The sequence below is a fragment of the Bubalus kerabau genome, chromosome 10 (assembly GCF_029407905.1).
Source record: "Bubalus kerabau isolate K-KA32 ecotype Philippines breed swamp buffalo chromosome 10, PCC_UOA_SB_1v2, whole genome shotgun sequence".
Lineage (NCBI taxonomy): Eukaryota > Metazoa > Chordata > Mammalia > Artiodactyla > Bovidae > Bubalus > Bubalus kerabau.
Window position 1 is genome coordinate 32707088 of NC_073633.1, and position 23168 is coordinate 32730255.

The 23168-nt window shown below is 39.0% G+C and overlaps 2 protein-coding genes across 2 annotated transcripts; one reads left to right on the forward strand and one right to left on the reverse strand.

Moving 5' to 3' along the window:
* The first annotated feature begins 6484 nt into the window (after positions 1–6484).
* LOC129620547 (olfactory receptor 4F6-like) lies at positions 6485–7432 on the forward strand. The gene has a single exon (XM_055536361.1). The coding sequence runs from the start codon at positions 6494–6496 to the stop codon at positions 7430–7432; it is 939 nt and encodes a 312-aa protein (XP_055392336.1). The 5' UTR covers positions 6485–6493.
* Positions 7433–12113: 4681 nt separating this feature from the next.
* On the reverse strand, positions 12114–13061 carry LOC129620548 (olfactory receptor 4F3/4F16/4F29-like). The gene has a single exon (XM_055536362.1). It carries the CDS (start codon positions 13047–13049, stop codon positions 12114–12116), a length of 936 nt encoding a protein of 311 aa, XP_055392337.1. The 5' UTR covers positions 13050–13061.
* Positions 13062–23168: the final 10107 nt, after the last annotated feature.

Here is a 23168-nt window from a genome sequence, read left to right on the forward strand (position 1 = left end):
TGGGTTTTTCAAGAGATGCTGATGGACAATGTTGCATTGTAGTAACTGCCTTTTGTATTGCAACTATTTGCAACTTTATGAAATCTTCATAAATATGATGAGTAGCAACAATAAAGTTATGAAACGCTTTTTAAAAAGTGAGTTGAGTATGGAAGGGATGAGAGAAAGGACTTACTCCAACTTCCCATGAATTTAGGGCTAAGGATTGATCACAACTCTACTGATTTCAAATGCAGTGTTCTTTCTGACATCCCAAGAACCATTAAGTGAACATGGCATGGGCAATGATTTACTAATATCACATAGAATTCTGTTTGCTACATTGCATTAGCTCGTCCATGTTTAGAGTCTGCCTCACAGATCTCTTTCTGGCTTGTCCTAACTCTGCTATTTGCTCTCACAGCTCAAGCTTTGTGATCATTCATACTCCCTGAGCTGAGCTACAAAAGCAGATAGTTTTATTAGGGCTTGAGGAAAAGGTGACTATGATTTGATAAAACTTCAACAGTCAGGCTAAACATGAGAGTATTAATGAAACTTATAGCATTTCATATAGGAGATAAACAGGGGGTAAGGAAAATGAAGGTCTCAGAATTGTTAGGTTTGGGGAAATCCATGGGTCATGGTGGAGAGTTCTAACAAAACATGGTACACTGGAGAAGGGAGTGGCAAACCATTTCAGTATTATTGTTTCAAGAACCACTATTTGCCTTTGAAAAGGCAAATAGATATGAAGCTAGAAGATGAGCCCCCCAGGTCAGTAGGTGTCCAATATGCTACTGGGGGAAGAATGGAGATAAATATCCCCAGAAAGAATGAAAAGGCTGAACCAAAGTAGAGGCTGAACCAAAGTGAAAATGATGGCCAGCTGTGGATGTCTCTGGTGGTGAAAGTGAAATCCAATGTTGTAAAGAACAATATTATATGGGAAACTGGAATGTTAGGCCCATGAATCAAGGTAAATTGGAACAGGAGATGGCAAGAGTGAACATCTACATTTTAGGAATTAGTGAATTAAAATGGATGAGAATGGGCGAATTTAATTCAGATGACCATTATATCTACTATTGTGGGCAAGAATCCCTTAGAAGAAAGGGAGTAGCCCTCATAGTAAACAAAAAGATTCTGAAATGCAGTACTTTGGTGCAATCTCAAAAATGACAGAATGATCTCAGTTCCTTTCCAAGGCAAACCATTCAATATCAGAGTAGTCCAAGTCTATGCCCCAACCACTAATGCCAAAGAAGCTGAAGTTGAATGGTTCTAAAAAGACCTACAAGGCCTGCTAGAACTAATATCAAAAAAGATGTTCTTTTCATAATCATATCAGATCAGATCAGATCAGTCGCTCAGTCATGTCCGATTCTTTGCCACCCCATGAATCGCAGCACACCAGGCCTCCCTGTCCATCACCAACTCCCGGAGTTCACTGAGACTCATGTCCATCGAGTCAGTGATGCCATCCAGCCATCTCATCCTCTGTCGTCCCCTTCTCCTCTTGGCCCCCAATCCCTCCCATCATCAGAGTCTTTTCCAATGAGTCAACTCTTCGCATGAGGTGGCCAAAGTACTGGAATTTCAGCTTCAGCATCATTCCCTCCAAAGAAATCCCAGGGCTGATCTTCAGAATGGACTGGTTGGATCTCCTTGCAGTCCAAGGGACTCTCAAGAGTCTTCTCCAACACCACAGTTCAAAAGCATCAATTCTTCGGCGCTCAGCTTTCTTCACAGTCCAACTCTCGCATCCATACATGACCACTGGAAAAACCATAGCCTTGACTAGATGGATCTTTGTTGGCAAAGTAATGTCTCTGCTTTTCAGTATGCTATCTAGGTTGGTCATAACTTCCAAGGAGTAAACGTCTCTTAATTTTATGTCTGCATTCACCATCTGAAGTGATTTTGGAGCCTAGAAAAATAAAGTCTGACACTGTTTCCACTGTTTCCCCATCTATTTCCCATGAAGTGATGGGACCGGATGCCATGATTTTCATTTTCTCAATGTTGAGCTTTCAGCCAACTTTTTCAGTCTCCACTTTCACTTTCAAGAGGCTTTTTAGTTCCTCTTCACTTTCTGCCATAAGGGTGGTGTCATCTGCACATCTGAGGTTATTGACATTTCTCTTGGCAATCTTGATTCCAGCTTGTGTTTCTTCCAGTCCAGCGTTTCTCATGATGTACTCTGTATATAAGTTAAATAAACAGGGTGACAATATACAGCCTTGACGTACTCCTTTTCCTATTTGGAACCAGTCTGTTGTTCCATGTCCAGTTCTAACTGTTGCTTCCTGACCTGCAAACAGATTTCTCAAGAGGTAGATCAGGTGGTTTGGTATTCCCATCTCTTGAAGAATTTTCCAGTTTATTGTGATCTACACAGTCAAAGGCTTTGGCATAGTCAATAAAGCAGAAATAGATGTTTTTCTGGAACTCTCTTGCTTTTTCCATGATCCAGCAAATGTTGGCAATTTGATCTCTGGTTCCTCTGCCTTTTCTAAAACCAGCTTGAACATCAGGAAGTTCAAGGTTCAGATATTGCTGAAGCCTGGCTTGGAGAATTTTGAGCATTACTTTACTTGCGTGTGAGATGAGTGCAATTGTGCAGTAGTTTGAGCATTCTTTGGCATTGCCTTTCTTTGGGATTGGAATGAAAACTGACCTTTTCCAGTCCTGCGGCCACTGCTGAGTTTCCCAAATTTGCTGGCATATTGAGTGCAGCACTTTCACAGCATCATCTTTCAGTATTTGGAATAGCTCAACTGGAATTCTATCACCTCCACTAGCTTTGTTCATAGTGATGCTTTCTAAGGCCCACTTGACTTCATATTCCAGGAAGTCTGGCTCTAGGTCAGGGATCACATCATTGTGATTATCTGGGTCGTGAAGATCTTTTTTGTACAGTTCTTCTGTGTATTCTTGCCATCTCTTCTTAATATCTTTTGCTTCGGTTAGGTCCATACCATTTCTGTCCTTTTATCGAGCCCATATTTGCATGAAATGTTCCTTTGGTATCTCTGATTTTCTTCAAGAGATCCCTAGTCTTTCCCATTCTGTTGTTTTCCTCTATTTCTTTGCATTGATCGCTGAAGAAGGCTTTCTTATCTCTTCTTGCTATTCTTTGGAACTCTGCATTCAGATGTTTATATCTTTCCTTTTCTCCTTTGCTTTTCACTTCTCTTCTTTTCATAGCTATTTGTAAGGCCTCCCCAGACAGCCATTTTGCTTTTTTGCATTTCTTTTCCATGGGGATGTTCTTGATCCCTGTCTCCTGTACAATGTCATGAATCTCATTCCATAGTTCATCAGGCACTCTATCTATCAGATCTAGGCCCTTAAATCTATTTCTCACTTCCACTGTATAATCATAAGGGATTTGATTTAGGTCATACCTGAATGGTCTAGTGGTTTTCCCTACTTTCTTCAATTTAAGTCTGAATTTGGCAATAAGGAGTTCATGGTCTGAGCCACAGTCAGCTCCTGGTCTTGTTTTTGCTGACTGTATAGAGCTTCTCCATCTTTTCATAATAGAGGATTCAAATGCAAAAGTCAGAAGTCAAGAGATTACTGTAGTAACAGACAAGTTTGGCCTTGGAGTACAAAATGAATCAGAGCAAAGGCTAACAGAGTTTTGCAAAGAGAATACACCAGTCATAGCAAACACCCTCTTCCAGCAATACAAGAGATGACTCTACACATGGACATCACCAGATGGTCAATATCGAAATCAGATTGATTTTATACTTCACATCCAAAGATGGAGAAGTTGATGCAATGAGTAAAACCAAGACCTGGAGCTGACTTGGGCTCAGATCATGAACTCCTTATGGCAAAATTCAGACTTAAATCAAAGAAAGTAGGGAAAACCACTAGGCCATTAAGGTATGACCTAAATCAATTCCCTTATGACTATACAGGGGGAGTGACAAAGAGATTTAAGAAATTAGATCTGATAGAGTGCCTGAAGAACTATGGATGGAGGTTCACAACACTGCACAGGAGGTGGTGACCAAAACCATCACAAAGAAGGCAAAATGATTGTTTAAGGAATCCTTACAAAAAGCTGAGAAAAGGAGACAATCAAAAGGCAAAGGAAAAGGGAAAGATATACAGAGTTCCAAATGAATGCAGAGTTCCAAAGAATAGCAAAGAGAGATAACAAAGCCTTCTTAAGTCAACAAATGCAAAGAGAGGAAAACAACAGAATGGGAAAAGCTAGAAATCTCTTCAAGAAAATTAAAGATTCCCAGGGAACAGTTTATGCAAAGATTGGCACATAAAGTAGAAATGGCAAGGACTTAACAGAAGCAGACAATATTAAGAGATGGCAAGAGTACACAGAAGGACTGTATGAAAAAGGTCTTTATGATCCAGATAAGCACGATGGTGTGGTCACTCAGCTAGAGCCAGAGTGTGAAGTGTGAAGTCAAGTGGGCATTAGGAAGCGTTACTCCGAACAAAGCTAGCAGAAGTGATGGAATTTCAGCTGAGCTACTTCAAATCCTAAAAGATTATGTTATTAAAGTGCTGCACTTGATATACCATCAAATTTGGGAAACTCAGCAATGACCACAGGACTGGAAAGGCTGGTCTTCGTTCCAATCCCAAAGAAGGGCAATGTCAAAGAATGTTCAAACCATGGCACAATTGCAGTCATTTCATATACTAGCAAGGTAATACTCAAAATCCTTCAGGCAAGGCTTCAACAATATGTGCACTGAGAACTTCCAGATGCACAAGCTGGATTTAGAAATGGTAGAGGAACAGAGCTCAAATTGCCAACATCCACTGCATAATAGTAAAAGCAACAGAATTCTATAAAAACATCTAACTCCACTTCATTGACTATGCTAAAGCCTTTGACTGTGTGGTTCACAATAAACTGTGGAAAATTCTTAAAGAGCTGGGATACCAGATCACCTTACTTGCCTCCTGAAAAACCTGTATGCAAGTCAAAGAAGCAACAGTTAGAACTGGACATGGAGCAACAGACTGGTTCAAAATTGGGAAAGGAGTACATCAAGGCTGTATATTGTCACCCTGCTTATTTAACATATATGCAGAGTACATCATGTGAAATGCCAGGCAGGATGACTCATAAGCTGGATTCAAGACTGCCCAGAGAAATATCAATAACTTCAGATATGCAGATGATGCTACCCTAATGGCAGAAAGTGAATAGGAACTGAAGGAAAGTGAAATAGGAGAGTGAAAAAGCTGGCTTAAACTCAACATTCAAAAAACTAAAATCATGGCATCTGTTCCCATCAAATCATGCAAATAGATGGGGTAGGGGAATGGAAACAATGGAAGAATTTATTTTCTTGGGCTCCAAAATCACTGCAGACTGTGACTGAAGCCATAAAATTAAAAGATGCTTGCTCCTTGGAAGAAGTAGGAGTGTTAGTCACTCAGTCATGTCCAACTCTTTGTGACCCCACATACTGTAGCCCACCAGGCTCCTCTGTCTATGGGATTCTCTAGGCAAGAATACTGCAGAGGACTGTCATGCCCTTCTCCAGAGGATTTTCCCAACCCAAGGATCGAACCCTGGTCTCCTGCATTGCAGGCAGATTCCTTAGAAAGTAAGTCTAAGCTACAGGGAAGATTCTTGATAGAAAAGTTATGACAAACCTAGACAGTGTATTAAAAACCAGAGACATCTCTTTGCCCACAAAGATCTGTAGAGTCAAAGCTATGGTTTTTTCAATAGTCATATGTGGATGTGAGAACTGGATCATAAATAAAGTTGAGCACCGAAGAACTGATGCTTTCAAATTTTGGTGTTGGAGAAGACTCTTGAGTCCCTTGGACAGCAAGAAGCTCTAACCAGTCAATCCTAAAGGAAATCAACCCTAAATATTCATTGAAAGGACTGATGCTAAAGCTGAAACTCCAATACTTTGGCTACCTGATGCAAAGAGTCAACTCATTGGAAAAGACCCTGATGCTGGGAAAGATTAAGGGCAGGAGGAAAAGTGGACGACAGAGGGTGAGATGGTTGGATGATATCATCGACTCAATGGGCATGAGTTTGAGCAAACTCCAAGAGATAGTGAAGGACAGGGAAGGTAGGCGTTCTGCAGTCCATGAGGTCACGAGAAGTCAGACATGACTTAGCCATGAACAACAAACAAAAACAATGGGCATGAGTAACAGACTATGACAGCAAAATCAAGAAGTTCATTTCTATTTCCTCTCTTTCCTCCCTTCGTGGTATTCCAGGGCACTCCTATCCTTCCTCTCATAACCCTTTTGATTCAGCAGAATATTTTAATTCTTTTATCAAAACCTAGGGAGGCGGGGGAGTAAGAAGCAGTGCTTTGTGGCAAATAATTACTGCATATTTTCTGCAACTACAGTTTAAGGGGTTATATTATGGGTGTTTTGGTTCTGTGAATTAAGGCAGTATTTTCATGTGATCACTGACTCTCAAATTTGATTTCTTTTCTACTCTTTTTCAAGTAAAATTGAGTCACCTCTGTTTGCAGAGACAATGGGTGGAGCCAACTGCTCTGTGGTGTCTGAGTTTGTGTTCCTGGGACACTCTGATTCCTGGGAGATCCAGCTTCTTCTTTTCCTTTTCTTCTCTGTGTTCTACATGGCAAGCCTGATGGGAAACCTCCTTGTTGTGTTCTCTGTGAGTGCTGACACTAGCTTGCACTCCCCCATGTATTTCCTGCTGGCCAACCTCTCCTTTCTTGACATGGGGTTTTGTTCTACTACTGCTCCCAAAATGATTTATGACCTTTTCAGAAAATGCAAAGCCATCTCTTTTGGGGGTTGCCTAACTCAGATCTTCTTTATTCATGCCATTGGGGGCACAGAAATGGTGCTGCTCATTGCCATGGCCTTTGACAGATATGTGGCCATATGCAAGCCTCTCCACTACCTGACCATTATGAGCCCACGAATGTGTGTTTTGATTTTGGCTGCTGCCTGGGTCCTTGGCCTCATCCACTCAGTGGCCCAACTGGCTTTTGTCATAGACTTGCAGTTCTGTGGTCCTAATGTACTGGACAGCTTTTACTGTGACCTCCCCCGACTCATTAAACTTGCTTGCACAGAGACCTATAGACTAGAGTTCATGGTCACTGCCAACAGTGGACTCATCTCTGTGGGCTCCTTCTTCATATTGATTATTTCCTACATCTTCATTCTGGTCACTGTTTGGAAACATTCCTCAGGTAGTGTATTCAAGGCCCTCTCCACCTTGTCAGCTCACGTCACTGTGGTGGTCTTATTTTTTGGGCCATTAATCTTCTTCTACACCTGGCCCTTCCCTTCATCATACTTGGACAAGTTCCTTGCTATCTTTGATGCAGTGCTCACTCCTTTTCTGAATCCAGTCATCTACACATTCAGGAACAAGGAGATGAAAGCAGCAATGAAGAAACTCTGCCATCAGCTTGTGAGTTACAGCAAGATGTCCTAAATACTCTAAAGATAAAAGATATTTAGCTCTACCCTTAATGACAACAGAAAAAATGTAATTTCAGGCCTCTATTAATTTTATGTACTAGGTAATATTTAGGCATTTTTCATGTTTCTATATACCAAATAAATAAGGAGAAAAAGAGCTAACATTGGAGTTTCTATTTTTCCAACTTCCATTGGATTTTTATATAAATTATTTAATATTTACAATAACTCTGGGTGGTTATTATTTTGTTTTTTTAATAATTAAGAAATGCTTGACTTGTTCTCTGTATAATTACTATGCAAAATACCTCAAACAAAAGTTGATTATCATCTTAATCCTCCACTTCCAATTTTCTTATCCATCAAAATGTGCCAAGCAGAGAATAACAATCGGTGTTGGAAAGTAATATATTATTCCTCAGAATGGAAGGAAATATTAATATTTGCAAATGATGAGACCAGCAAGGGATTTGTCTCCAAAATTTATGAATGGTTCATGTGGCTCAATATCCAAAAAACAAACAATCTTATCAAAAAATGGGTAGAAGATCTAAATAGATGTACAGATGAAAGATGCTCAACTTCCTAATTGTTAGAGAAATGTAGATCAAAACTACAATGAGGTATCACCTCACATGGGTCAGAATGACCATCATCAAAAAATCCACAAACAACAAATGCTGGAGTGGATGTGGAGAAGGGGGAACCTTCTTGTGCTGTTGGTGGGAATATAAATTGATGCCACTATGGAGGTTCCTTAAAAAACTAAAAATAAAACTAACCCAGCCATCCACTACTGGGCATATACCCTGAGAAAACCATAATTCAAAAAGACAAAAGCATCCCAATGTTCATGCAGCACCATTTACAACAGCCAGAACATGGAAACAACCTAAATGACCATTGACAAATGGATAAAGAAAATGTGGTACATACATACAATGGAGTATTACTCAGCAGTAAAAAGGAATGAAGCTAGATCATTTGTAGAGACATGGATTGATCTATAGTCTGTCATACAGTGTGAAGTAAGAAAGAAAGAGAAAAACAAATATTATATATTAATGTATATATGTGAAATTTAAAAAAATGGTACAGATGAACCTATTTGCTAGGCAGGAATAGATACAGAGACACAAAGAACAGACATATGGACACAGGGTCAGGGAGGAAGAGAGGTGGCATGATCTAGGAGATTGGGATTGACATATATACACCGCTGCTAAGTCGCTTCAGTCGTGTCCTACTCTGTGCGACCCCAGAGACGGCAGCCCACCAGGCTTCCCCGTCCCTGGGATTCTCCAGGCAAGAACACTGGAGTGGGTTGCCATTTCCTTCTCCAATGCATGAAAGTGAAAAGTGAAAGTGAAGTTGTTAAGTCGTGTCCGACTCTAGCGACCCCATGGACTGCAGCCCACCAGGCTCCTCCGTCCATGGGATTTTCCAGGCAAAAGTACTGGAGTGGGGTGCCATTGCCTTAGATGGCTAGTGGGAACCTGTTGTATAGCACAGGGAGCTTATCTCGGTGCTCTGTGGTGACATAGATGACATAGTCCCTTCCTGACCCAGGGACTGAACACACATCTCCTGCACTGGCAAGTGGATTCTTTTCCACACAGTACAAATCTTTTATGAGAGATGATTTTATTAATAAAGAGTTTAAATATTCTTGCTGCTAAGTTGCTTCAGTCGTGTCTGACTCTGTGCGACCCCATAGAGGGCAGCCTACCAGGCTCCCCGGTCCCTGGGATTCTCCAGGCAAGAACACTGGAGCGGGTTGCCATTTCCTTCTCCAATACATGAAAGTGAAAAAGTGAAACTGAAGTCGCTCAATCGTGTCCGACTCTTAGCGACCCCATGGAATCCTACTAATTCTGAATATGTCAAGCTATAAAAGAAGTAATATTAAATACAGACGGGGTAGAGAAAAGAATTTTCAAAGCACAGCAAAAAATTTAACATAATCTTGATTGACCAACAGAAGAATAAAAAAATATAATTATGATAGAGTTATATAATGCAATTCTATGTATGCATTGTAAATTATTTTGTATTACAGTATTTAATAATGTAAAAGAATTCTCACAATATTCTGAAAAAGTCAGGTTAACAATGTAGAGACCATAAAATCACAATTGTATAAATGTATATTTATGTAGGCATAGAAAAATACTAGAAATAAATATGCCAGTACATTACTCATAATTATATCCAGATGGTAATTTTTATGGGTAATTTCTATTTTAATCTCTAATATCCATATAAATCTAACAGAATGAGCATATTTCTATTTTATTAACAACTATAATATTTTCTTAAAGAAATAAGAAAACAGGTATTTCACATCATAAGTAATTGAAAGAATTACTTAGAATCAAAGATGTACTTATCAATAATTTTTCGACTGTAAATGACATAATCACAACTTAAGTTTATGCAAGAGGATGGATGTACTGGCTTATTTAACAGCTCAGCTAGTAATCAAACTGACTGCAAAAGCTGAATGTCCAAGACAGCTAGAATCAAGAACTTGAATACCTCCAAACCTAAATACTACATCTTCTTCTCTACCATATCTTTTTTTAAAAAAATTATCCCAGATTCAATTTCTAACAGGAGGAAATACGATTACCAGTAATTTCTACACATCACACTCCAAAAAGGACTTAGGCTTGGTTTCTCTATTCCCAAGTCTAACATCCTGGGGAGAAGCTCAGATTTGGACCTCTGTGGTCAGAGACATACTTGCACCACTCAACTGTGGCTTGGAGATATGTCATTATGACTTGGTTCAGAAGCCCAACCTTTGAAAAAACAGTAGTGGTCAGAGAGGTAGGATCTACATGTCTTTTTCTAATCATACCACACAGTTACCGCAAGAAAAATATAACATTTACCAGAAGAAGAAGGTTGCTGATGTGGGCAAAGAACAGAGATGTCCACTAAAAACAGGTATTATTTTAGAATAAGAAAGAATGACCTTGAAAAATTTTACATAAGATAGCAGAGAAACTCATTCACTATGTAGTTGAGGAATCTATCTATCATGGATATAGACCTGACACAAAGGCATAAAGAGAAAAGACTGAGAGGAGCAGGCATTTCTCTAAATCAACACACAAAAACAGCAAGGAATCGGAGAACCCCAGCTGGAACTACTGAATGTTGTTTAATCCATGGGAGAGAAAAAAACAGTGAAACTTCCATTTCAAAAATACCACTTCAAAAAAATTATAGGGAGATGGAGAATAGTGTGAGCTAATAAACTGACACTGGTATATAGGTATCTGTTTTCTAAATGTTAAAAAAAAATAGGACTCAAAAAATGAATAAATGATATAAGGCAGAGGAAATCAAAAGAGAAAGCCATGAAATTATAAAGTGAAATAAATTAGAAGGTAAATAAGGGCCACTTATAAGACAATAGTTAGACTGATTAACTGGTTAAGAGGTATGGTGTCTATATAAGGATGTATATGGCTCAGTCATTTGCACTACAGGTTTTAGACTGGACCTTGGTTCCTCTTTGTTGAAATGAGTATGAATTGGAATTTCTAGATCTATTGATGTAAATCCCTCATTCCTATAAAATAGAATATGATCACTTTTAAAACACTTCCCAAATTAATGTTTAGCTTGCTGTGCTGTGCTGTGCTGCGCGCGGTTGTGTCTGACTCTGCAACTCCATGGACTGTGGTCTACCAGGCTCCTCTGTCCATGGAATTTTTCAGGCAAGAATACTTGAGTGGGTTGCCATTTCCCACTCCAGGGGATCTTCCTGACCCAGGAATTGAACTTGCATCTCTTATGTCTTCTGTATTGGCAGGTGAATTCTTTGGAATTCTTTATCACTAGCACTACCTGGAAATCTTGCAAGGACTCAAATCATCCAAATGCAATAGGAATAATCATGCCAACAGAAGGAAAAGGCGGAGCATGGCTAGTTACTTATGGAAATAATAATGCATGTGTAAGAGCATAGGGCTTACATAGCCTGGAACATAGTATGAACAATAACCAAAGGTAAATCTTGTGATGACCAGCCAGCACAGTCAAGATAAAAGGCCTGACCTAAGGATCCTATTTTTCCAATTGTAATGACAGTCATACCCTGGTGTGAAGAAATAGGCATTAAGTCTCAAAATCTGATATAATCAATATTTTAATAATTGGAGTAACTTATCTTGCTCTGATTTCCTGTTCATTAACATTGTTATCACTGCTTAACTTCTCTGAAATTTTCCTCAATGAAATAATGAGTTACAGGTATGGGAAGTTCAAACTACTTGACTGATTTTTTTGTGACAAATTAATAAATGGGCATCTTGATGTATATATTTTGATCTAGTATTTATTTACCTAGTATCAATCAGAATTCCCTTATATAACCCACTCTGACACTGAAGATACTCAGTTTTGAAGTCTAGCCCATAGTATATTCATCACATTGAATTGCAATGTTTTTTTGAGAGACAAACATTTGGCATTCCCCAGAAGAAACTTTTTACCACACCACATGCTTCCTCCAACCATAGGCAGCAACACAATTTCTCAGCTAAGATTTTTATAAGAACCATATTACTTTAATCTGGGAAACCTAAATGTGTGTGTGATACCTGGAAACTCCTGATGTTAAAATAATAGAAATATAATATTACTTCAAGTTGGTAAGGAAACCTTATACTTCTTGTCATTTAAGAAATCCTTCTGTAAATAATAAACTGACTGCACACTTTCCTCATTGCCAGTTTCATTTCTTTGTTCCTCAATGTATAGATGACTGAATTTAAAAAAGGAGTGAGAACTGCATCAAAAACAGCAAGGAATTTGTCCAGGTGTGATGTGGAGTGAGGCCAGATGTAAACAAAGATGCAAGGACCGAAGAACAAAATCACCACCATGACATGAGTTGACAAAGTGGAGAGGGCCTTAGATGAGCTACCTGAAGAGTGTTTCCGAACCGTGATGACGATAAAAATGTAGGAGACAATCAATATGAAGAATGATCCCAGGGATATGAATCCACTGTTGGCTGTGACCATGAACTCCAGCCTGTAGGTATCTGTACAGGCAAGTTTGATGAACCAAGGAAAGTCACAGTAAAAGCTGTCTAATACATTAGGGCCACAGAACGGCAGTTTTATAACAAAACCCAGTTGAACCACAGAGTGAATCAAGCCAATTATCCATGCAGCAACCAGGAGCAAAATACACATTTTTCGACTCATAATAGAGAAATAGTGGAGAGGCTTACATATGGCAATGTATCTGTCAAAGGCCATGGCGATAAGCAGCACCATCTCCACCCCAGCAATGACATGGATGAAGAAGATTTGAGTCATGCAGCCACTAAAGGAGATGACTTTACGTTTTTTGAAAAGATCATGAATCATCTTGGGAGAAATGACAGAAGAAACTCCCAGGTCAATGAAGGACAGGTTGGCCAACAGAAAGTACATGGGGGAGTGTAAGTGAGGGTTCATCATCACAGTGAGAATGATGAGAGAGTTTCCCATGATGCTTGCCACACAAAAAATGGAGGAGAACACAAAGAGGAGTTGGCTCTCCCAGAAATTGGTGAGTTCCAGGAACACGAACTCTGACACCATAGAGTGATTCGCTACATCCATTGCTTTATCAGCTTGAATGTTTCCAGATAAAAGAAAAGGAAAAATCAATGAAAATAAGAATGCTAATAAAGTTCAACATTATAATATTATATAAGAAACTTCATGCTGTCAAGATTATATATCCCTTCAATTCTTTCTCAGGGCCATATCATCACTAAAAAAGCATTTTACCTGTGTTTTCTTAAAGCAGTTGAGTCACTTTCATATGCAATATACCTTTCACCACTTCCCCTAGAACTACTCATCTATAAACAAGAGAATGGAACAAATAAGATAATAGATGTGCATAGCAAGGACTGGGAGGGGCAGGAAAGGTGGTGCAGTGCACTACAAAGAGAAAAGGAAAGAGGAGGTGGAGATGGCATTTGCCAGAACACATTTGTTCTGTTTTTTAATTGTTCATAGAACAATTCTTCAACCATTCAAGTTGTCTCATTTCTTAACCTCTCTTCATCTCAGGCACAAAATATCTGTTATAATCTATCTTACAATCACATTTGCCATCATACCTACAATCACATTTGCAATTCACACGAAGCCCACAGACAGAAGTGAACATAAGAGAGCCAAGCATGGGGCATAGAGGTGACTCTGGAGTCTGACAGGTCCAATGAAAGAATAGAATGGATATTCATGGCACAGGGTATTTGCATGGGCAACCAGATGTATAAGTGAAAGTATCTAGTTTGTGATTAGCAGCCAGCAAATGGCCAAGATGTATACGATTCATGGGGAAGCAGGGTTTTTATGAGGAGTCAAAGAATTTAAGGAAGCCAGTTTGATCTATCTGACAAGATTCTTCACCATCTCTGAGGTTTGTGAACTTTGTTTAGAGCTATAGGAGTCTTAATCTTTTAGAATTTGTTGGAGATGAAAAAATGCACACTCGTGTCATAGTTGTCCATTGTCCCTCTCCTGTTGCCCCCTCTGCTTTAGCCCCATTTCCCTCCTTATCTCATCTCTCTCTGCTTCAAATCACCCAACTGTCTGGGATCTGATATCAAATCTCTTTCGTAACCCCAACTCTGGACTATTACATGAATCTCTCTAGTTCTTACCCATGTTTGCATTTACCAAATGGAAAATATATTCTCTTTCCTGTGAGTCAAACACTTCTGTGTCTCAGCCCTTCTGCTTCCTTAATATTTATATACAGCTAGAAGATGAAATGCATAGAAAAAAGAGGGAGATTGCAGCATAAATAGTGAAGAGCTGGTAAAGGTACATGAATGCACAAAAAGCCTCAGACCTGGAATCTCAGCAAGAGAAACCCACCAACAGAAAGAAAGAAAAAAAAAAATCCCAAAGCTCTGCCTTTTAATGTGTGTTTATATACCTCAGTTATGCATGATTAGTGAAATTGATCATAAAACTATTATTCCACAAACCTCATTAGTGACCACCTAGTCCAGGAAGGAACCTAGGTTTTCTAGTACACATATGTCTTTGGATTCTGATTAAAGTAAGAAAATTTAAGCCAAACCTATATCTAGTTAGTCCAAAACAGTAACCACTAGTCACATGTAGCTAACAGTAGCAACTAATTACTAGCTCATTATTAAATAAAACTAAAAATCTACTTCCTCAGTTGCCCTGGGCACATTTAATAGTCACATATAGCTAGCAATCATGCATTGGCTAGTGCAATACAGGACATTTCCAATCTCTGCTCATCATTTAAAGGTAAATCAAAATCCCATTTCCTCCATCAAAATACCATTTCCCCAGTAATTCTATATTATATTAATCTTTTCCTTTTCATATTCCTAGAAGTCAGGAAACAAATTTTAATTGAAAAACAATAATTCCCTATATAAAAATAAGCCACAATATGTAGCCTCATAGGAGAAGCTCTGGATGTTTTTTTTATTTTGTTTTGTTAATGTTGGCCAGGAAGGATAAACAAGAGTCCACTGGGAAATTTACAGACAGCTTTACAAAGGAGAAAGGATCTGATGTGAGTTTTTAAAAATTAGTAAGAGTTTAATAAGCTGAGAGGAGGCCAGAGGGCATTCTGAGAAGAGATAATAATCGATGCCTTATTTAGGGGGCAAATCCTTTGCAACTTATCATAATTCTTCAATGGTTTCAATTTTATAGATTCTGTTTCCCCAAATGTACTGCAAGTTTGAGGAGGATAAATACCATTTCTTCTGGCTCTTTTATTTCCTAAAACAGATAATGAAATAAATAGCAAAGATTTCTTGATTGTCTAGACAATAAAACTCTGAAATAAAGCCCATCTTTTCAGGACCATAATTTTCCACAGTCCCTGTTTTTCTGATTACCATCTTTTTCTGTTAGGTCCAGCAGGCATAAGGGAAGTTTCCAAAATCAAACTGAGCACTAATGTTTTTCCCAACCACTCTCAAGAGAATACCCGATATCCTTGCTATAAATTTCCAGCTATATAATAGGGCAGCCTCATCTCAAGAGAGGTTTATAGTGGCCCACAGTTTAACTTCTGAAGGTTTATAGTGGTCCACGGTTTAACTTCTGAAGTTTCTAAAAATAACAAGCATGTAAAAGGAAAGAGAGAGAGACAGAAAGAGAGAAGCAAAGAGTTTCTGATAGCAGGAAATTTATAGCTTCTATCTGCCAGTCTTCAAATATAATTAGTCACCTTACATGCCATTCTTAAAGTCAGAAAAGAAAATACAGATATTTTTCACCATACTTTTAAAACTTCTGAAATATTTAATGATAGAATTTTAGAGCTGGAGACACATAGATACACTATTTATGTGGCACATATTTCCTTATATTTGATCCACCTATTGGTAGATATTTCTGATAATAGGACTGTTTTCATTCACAGATGAGTAATCCCAAATTCAGAGAAGTTAGCAAATTACTGAAAAACCAAAAAAAATAAAAAGAAAGAATCAACCATTTTGATTCCAAATACATGGCTACTTGGCTGCTGCTGCTGCTAAGTCACTTCAGTCATGTCCGACTCTGTGCAACCCCATAGACGGCAACGCACCAGGCTCCCCGTCCCTGGGATTCTCCAGGCTCAAGAACACTGGAAGTGGGTTGCCATTTCCTTCTCCAATGAATCCAAATATCGTTATTTGTTCATGATCTAAAAACTACTATTATAAATTTTAAATAAGAATTCAGAAAAATGTATACCTGAATCTTATACAATGCATTAATTATATCTCAATAAAAATGTGAATAAAAGAATCCTAATTTACTCAGAAAAATTTTCTATCCTAAACACATAAGCATTTACACATACATAAATTAACTTACCTAAAATTTCACAGCTACCAGTGGCAGAATCTAGACTTAAATCCCCATGTTATTGCTACAGGTTGAGGGGAAGGGATAAAGATGATTGCTGATTAGAATGGGAAAGAATCAAAATACACCAAGGTTTTGATATCAGTAAAAGATTTACCAAAATCTCAGGGGACCACTTATTCATTAAAAGCCATAATAGTTGATAGGCAAGAAAGATTCCCACTAGAAACAAAAATCTGAAAGTGCTAATATTTGAAGTCACGGGGAAAATTTTCTGTTTAAAGAATAATATCTAAAGAGATAAAGTTAATGGAGAAACCATACATGGCCCCAAAAGATCACATACCTTGTATTTGTCATCATCATCATTATATTATGATTACTACTATTTTATATATGTTATTTGCCCTTTAAAACCCTGTTCAGGGCGGTCCTAAGATGGCAGAGGGATAGAATGGGGAGGCCACTTTCTCCCCCACAAATTCATCAAAAGAACATTTGAACGCTGAGTAAATTCCACAGAACAACTTCTGAATGCTGGTAGAGGACATCAGGCACCCAGAACAGCAGCTCAATGTCTTTGAAAGGAGGTAGGAAAAAATATAAAAGATAAAAAGAGAGACAAAAGAGATAGGGACAGAAATCCATCCCAGGAATGGAGTCTTAAAAAAGAGAGAAGTTTCAAAACACCAGACTCACTGGTGAGTCTGTGGCGAGCCTTGGAACCTCAGAGGGCAGCATAACCGAGAGGAAAAATAAATAAATAATTAAAACCCACAGATTACTGTGCCCAATGGTAACTCTCAGCGGAGAAGCAGTGCAGACGCCCGCATCCACCACTAGCAAGCGGGGGCTGGGCAGGGAGGCAAGGGCTGCATTGCTTAAAGACCGGGACTGAATGCCCCGAGGCCAATCTGAGGGAACTAACTTGAGAAAGCAAACCAAACTGCTGCTGCTGCTGCTAAGTCGCTTCAGTCGTGTCCGACTTTCTGCGACCCCATAGACGGCAGCCCACCAGGCTCCCCCGTCCCTGGGATTCTCCAGGCAAGAACACTGGAGCCGGTTGCCATTTCCTTCTCCAATGCATGAAAGTGAAAAGTGAAAGTGAAGTCGCTCAGTCGTGTTCAACTCTTAGCGACCCCATGGACTGCAGCCCACCAGGCTCCTCCGTCCATGGGATTTTCCAGGCAAGAGTACTGGAGTGGGGTGCCATTGCCTTTTCCCAGCAAACCAAACAGTGGGATAGCAATTCCACGAAAAGCCCTAACCTAAGACACAGCCAGGCCAGCTCACAGAACAAAGCACTGAGCAGAGCTAGCCGGCTGTGGACTGACCCATCCCCCGCTGGAGACAGGGGGGCAAGGGCAGCCAGAGCCAGAAGGGGCCAATCGCAGCCCCAGAGAGGCATCATCTACCAAACTGCAAGCAGGCTTCATTGCTAACCAAGACTTCCTGGGATTCTGGACGGTCGACATCCGCCAGGAGGGTTGCAGCCAGAGATCAGCTACCCAGAAGAGACACACGGCACACCTGAGAAGGTGCGCCAGTTGTACACCCAGAAAACTGAGCCGCAGGGACAGGGGAGGAGATAAGTCGCAGCGACCACGCTAGCCAAGCACCTGGTCACCTGAGCTTCTCGGACCTGGGAAGGGCACAAAACACAGGCCCAACCAAGTCTGTGCCTTTGTGGAGTACCTGAGTACCTGAACCAGAGCGGCTTAGACCTGGGAAGTGCATACAAACCAGGGCTGACCTCAGACAGTTCCCGGAAGAGCAACCTAGAGCCTAAGCAGTGTAGACAGGGAAAGCACACACACCGTGAGCAGGGGCAAATCCAGTGTGGACAAGACACTGAGCAGAGCACACGCCAGTGTTATTTGTTTGCAGTGTTCCTCCCTCCTCACAGCACTACTGAACAAGTGAGCCTAAAAAAGTGACCACCTTTGCCCCCTTGTGTCAGGGTGGAAGTTAGACACTGAAGAGACCAGCAAACAGAAGAAGCCAAAACAAACAGAGGGAACAGCCTTGGAAGTGATGGGTGCGATAGATTAAAACCCTGTAGTTAGCACCAACTACATAGGAAGGGGCCTATAGATCTTGAGAAATATAAGCCGGATCAAGGAACTATCTGAAAATGAACTGACCCCACACTGTCCACAACACCAGAGAAAGTCCTAGATATATTTTTACTATTATCATTTCTTAATTAAAATTTTTTTTTTCATTTTAAGTTCTCTATTACTCCTTTAATTTTCATTTTTATAACCTACTATTACTTTGCAAAAAAAAAAAACCCTTTTTTTAAAGCAAACTTCATATATATATATTTTTTAATAATTTTTGTGACTTTGTTTTTCTAATTAATATTGTATTTTTGAGGATTCAACCTCTACTCTAGATTTTTAATCTTTGCTTTTTGGTGTTTGTTATCAATTTTGTACCTTTAAGAATCCAATCTTCAGTACCCATTTTTACTTGGGAGAGAGATTACTGGCTTGACTGCTCTCTACCCATTTGGACTCTCCTTTTTCTTCACCAGGTCGCCTCTATCTCCTCCCTACCCCTTCTCTTCTCTACCCAACTCTGTAAATCTCTGTGTGTTCTGGACTCTGGAGAACACTTAGGGAACTGATTACTGGCTAGATCTATCTCTCTCCTTTTGATTCCCCCCTTTATCCTCCTGGTCACCTCTGTCTCCTTCCTCCCTCTTCTCTTCTCTGTATAACTCCGTGAACATCTCTGAGCAGTCCAGACTGTGGAGAGTACATAAGGAAGTGATTACTGGCTAGCTTGCTCTCCCCTCTTTTGATTCCCCCTCTTCTCCTCCTGGTCACCTTTATCTCCCTCCTCTCTCTTCTCCTCTCCATGTAACTCCGTGAACCTTTCTGGGAGTCCCTCACTGTGGAGAAACTTTTCATCTTTAACCTATATGTTTTATCATCAGTGCTGTATAGATGGAGAAGTCTTTAGGCTACTGTAAGAATAAGACTAAAAACCAGAGGCAGGAGGCTTCAGTCCAAATCCTGAGAACACCAGAGAACTCCTGACTCCAGGGAACACTAATCAATAGGAGCTCATCAAATGCTTCCATACCTACACTGAAACCAAGCACTACCCAAGGGCCAATAAGTTCAGAGCAAGACATACCAAGCACATTCTCCAGCAACACAGGAACATAGCCTTGAGCTTCAATATACAGGCTGCCCAAAGTCACACCAAACCCATTGACATCTCATAACTCATTACTGGACATTTCATTGCACTCCAGAGAGAATAAATCCAGCTCCACCCACCAGAACACTGACACAAGCTTCCCTAACCAGGAAACCTTGACAAACCACCCGTGCAATCCCACCCACAGTGAGGAAACTCCACAATAAAGAGAACTCTACAAACTGTCAAAACACAGAAAGGCCACCCCAAACACCACAATATAAACAAGATGAAGAGTCAGAGAAATACCCAGCAGGTAAAGGAACAGGATAAATACCCACCAAACCAAAGAGGAAGAGATAGAGAATCTACCTGATTCAGAATTCTGAATAATGATAGTGAAAATGATCTAAAATCTTGAAAACAAAATGGAGTTACAGATAAATAGCCTGGAGACAAGGATTGAGAAGATGCAAGAAAAGTTTAACAAGGACCCAGAGGAAATAAAAAAGTCAATATATTGAATAATGCAATAAATTTGAGATAAAAAACACTCTGGAGGGAACCAACAGTAGAATAATGGAGGCAGAAGATAGGATAAGTGAGGTAGAAGATAGAATGGTAAAAATAAATGAAAGAGAGAAAAAAGAAAAATGAATTGAAAGAAATGATGACAATCTCAGAGAACTCTTGGACAAAGTTAAACACCCCAACATTCAAATCATAGGAGTCCCAGAAGAAGAAGACAAAAAGAAAGACCATGAGAAAATACTTGAGGAGATAATAGTTGAAAAGTTCCCTAAAATGCGGAAGGAAATCACCACCCAAGTCCAAGAAACCCAAGAGTCCCAAACAGGATAAACCCAAAGCAAAACACCCCAAGACACATATTAATCAAATTAACAAAGATCAAACACAGAGAACAAATATTAAAAGCAGCAAAGGAAAAACAACAAATAACACACAAGGGGATTCCCTTAAGGATAACAGCTGATTTTTCAATAGAAACTCTTCAGGCCAGGAGGGAATGGCAGGACATACTTAAAGTGATGAAAGAAAATAAACTACAGCCCAGATTACTGTACCCAGCAAGGATCTCATTCCAATATGAAGGAGAAATCAAAAGCTTTACAGATAAGCAAAAGCTGAGAGAATTCAGCACCACCAAACCAGCTCTCCAACAAATGCTAAAGGATCTTCTCTAGAGAGGAAACACAGAAAAGGTGAATAAACTCGAACCCACAACAATAAAGTAAATGACAACAGGATCATACTTATCAATAATTACCTTAAACGTAAATGGGTTGAATGCCCCAACCAAAAGACAAAGACTGGCTGAATGGATACAAAAACAAGACTCATATATATGTTGTCTACAAGAGACCCACCTCGAAACAAGGGACACATACAGACTGAAAGTGAAGGGCTAGAAAAAGATATTCCACGCAAATAGAGACCAAAAGAAAGCAGGGCTAGCAATACTCATATCAGATAAAATAGACTTTAAAACAAAGGCTATGAAAAGAGACAAAGAAGGACACTACATAATGATCAAAGGATCAACCCAAGAAGAAGATATAACAATTATAAATATATACGCACCCAACATAGGAGCACCGCAATATGTAAGACAAATGCTAAGTATGAAAGGGGAAATAAATAATAACACAATAATAGTGGGAGACTTTAATACCCCACTCATATCTATGGATAGATCAACTAAACGGAAAATTAACAAGGACACACAAACTTTAAATGATACAATAGGCCAGTTAGTACTAATTGATATCTATAGGACATTTCACCCCAAAACAATGAATTTCACCTTTTTCTCAAGTGCACATGGAACCTTCTCCAGAATAGATCACACCCTGGGCCATAAATCTAGCCTTGGTAAAGTAAAAAAATTGAAATCATTCCAAGCATCTTTTCTGACCACAATGCAGTAAGATTAGATGTCAATTACAGGAGAAAAACTATTAAAAATTCCAACATATGGAGGCTGAACAACACGCTGCTGAATAACCAACAAATCACAGAAGAAATCAAAATATGCATAGAAATGAATGAAAATGAAAACACAACAACCCAAAACCTGTGGGACACTGTAAAAGCAGTGCTAAGGGGAAGGTTCATAGCAAGACAAGCTTACCTCAAGAAACAAGAAAAAAGTCAAATAAATAACTTAAATCCATACCTAAAGCAACTAGAAAAGGAAGAAATGAAGAACCCCAGGGTTAGGAGAAGGAAAGAAATCTTAAAAATTAGGGCAGAAATAAATGCAAAAGAAACAAAAGAGACCATAGCAAAAATCAACTAAGCTAAAGTGATTCTTTGAGAAGTTAAATAAAAATGACAAACCATTAGCCAGACTCATCAAGAAACAAGGGACAAAAATCAAATCAACAAAATTATAAATGAAAATGGAGAGACCACAACAGACAACACAGAAATACAAAGTACCATAAGAGACTACTATCAGCAACTATATGCCAATAAAATGGACAACTTGGAAGAAATGAACAAATTCTTAGAAAAGTACAACTTTCCAAAACTGGACCAGGAAGAAATAGAAAATCTTAACAAACCCATCACAAGCACAGAAATTGAAACTGTAATCAGAAATCTTCCAGCAAACAAAAGCCCAGGAACAGACGGCTCCACAGCTGAATTCTACCAAAAATTTAGAGAAAAGCTAACACCTATCCTACTCAAACTCTCCAGAAAATTTCAGAGGATGGTAAACTTCCAAACTCATTCAATGAGGCCGCCATCACCCTAATACCAAAACCTGACAAAGATTCCACAAAAAAAGAAAACTACAGGCCAATATCACTGATGAACATAGATGCAAAATCTTTAACAAAATTCTAGCAATCAGAGTCCAACAATGCATTAAAAAGATCATACACCATGACCAAGTGGGCTTTATCCCAGGGATGCAAGGATTCTTCAATATTTGCAAATCAATCAATGTAATACACCACATTAACAAATTGAAAAATAAAAGCCATATGATTATCTCAATAGATGCAGAGAAAGCCTTGACAAAATTCAACATCCATTTATGATAAAACCCCTCCAGAAGGCAGGAATAGAAAGAACATACCTCAATATAATAAAAGCTATATATGACAAACCCACAGCAAACATTATCCTCAATGGTGAAAAATTGAAAGCATGTCCCCTAAAGTCAGAAACAAGACAAGGGTGCCCACTCTCACCACTATTATTCAACATAGTTTTGGAAGTTTTGGCCACAGCAATCAGAGCAGAATAAGAAATAAAAGGAATCCAGATTGGAAAAGAAGAAGTAAAACTCTCACTGTTTGCAGATGACATGATCCTCTACATAAAAAAACCCTAAAGACTCCACCAGAAAATTACTAGAGCTAATCAGTGAATATAGTAAAGTTACAGGATATAAAATCAACACAGATTAATCCCTTGCACTCCTATACACTAACAATGAGAAAACAGAAAGAAAAATTAAGGAAACAATCCCATTAACCATTGCAATGAAAAGAACAAAATACTTAGGAATATATCTACCTAAAGAAACAAAAGACCTATATATAGAAAACTATAAAACACTGATGAAAGAAATCAAAGAGGACACTAATAGATGGATAAATATACCATGTTCATGGATCAGAAGTATTAATATAGTGAAAATAAATATATGACCCAAAGCAATCTATAGATTCAATGCAATCC

Coding starts and splice junctions, on each gene's coding strand:
- LOC129620547 (XM_055536361.1), top strand. CDS start 6,494: ATGGGTGGAGCCAACTGCTCTGTGGTGTCTGAGTTTGTGTTCCTGGGA.
- LOC129620548 (XM_055536362.1), bottom strand. CDS start 13,049: ATGGATGTAGCGAATCACTCTATGGTGTCAGAGTTCGTGTTCCTGGAA.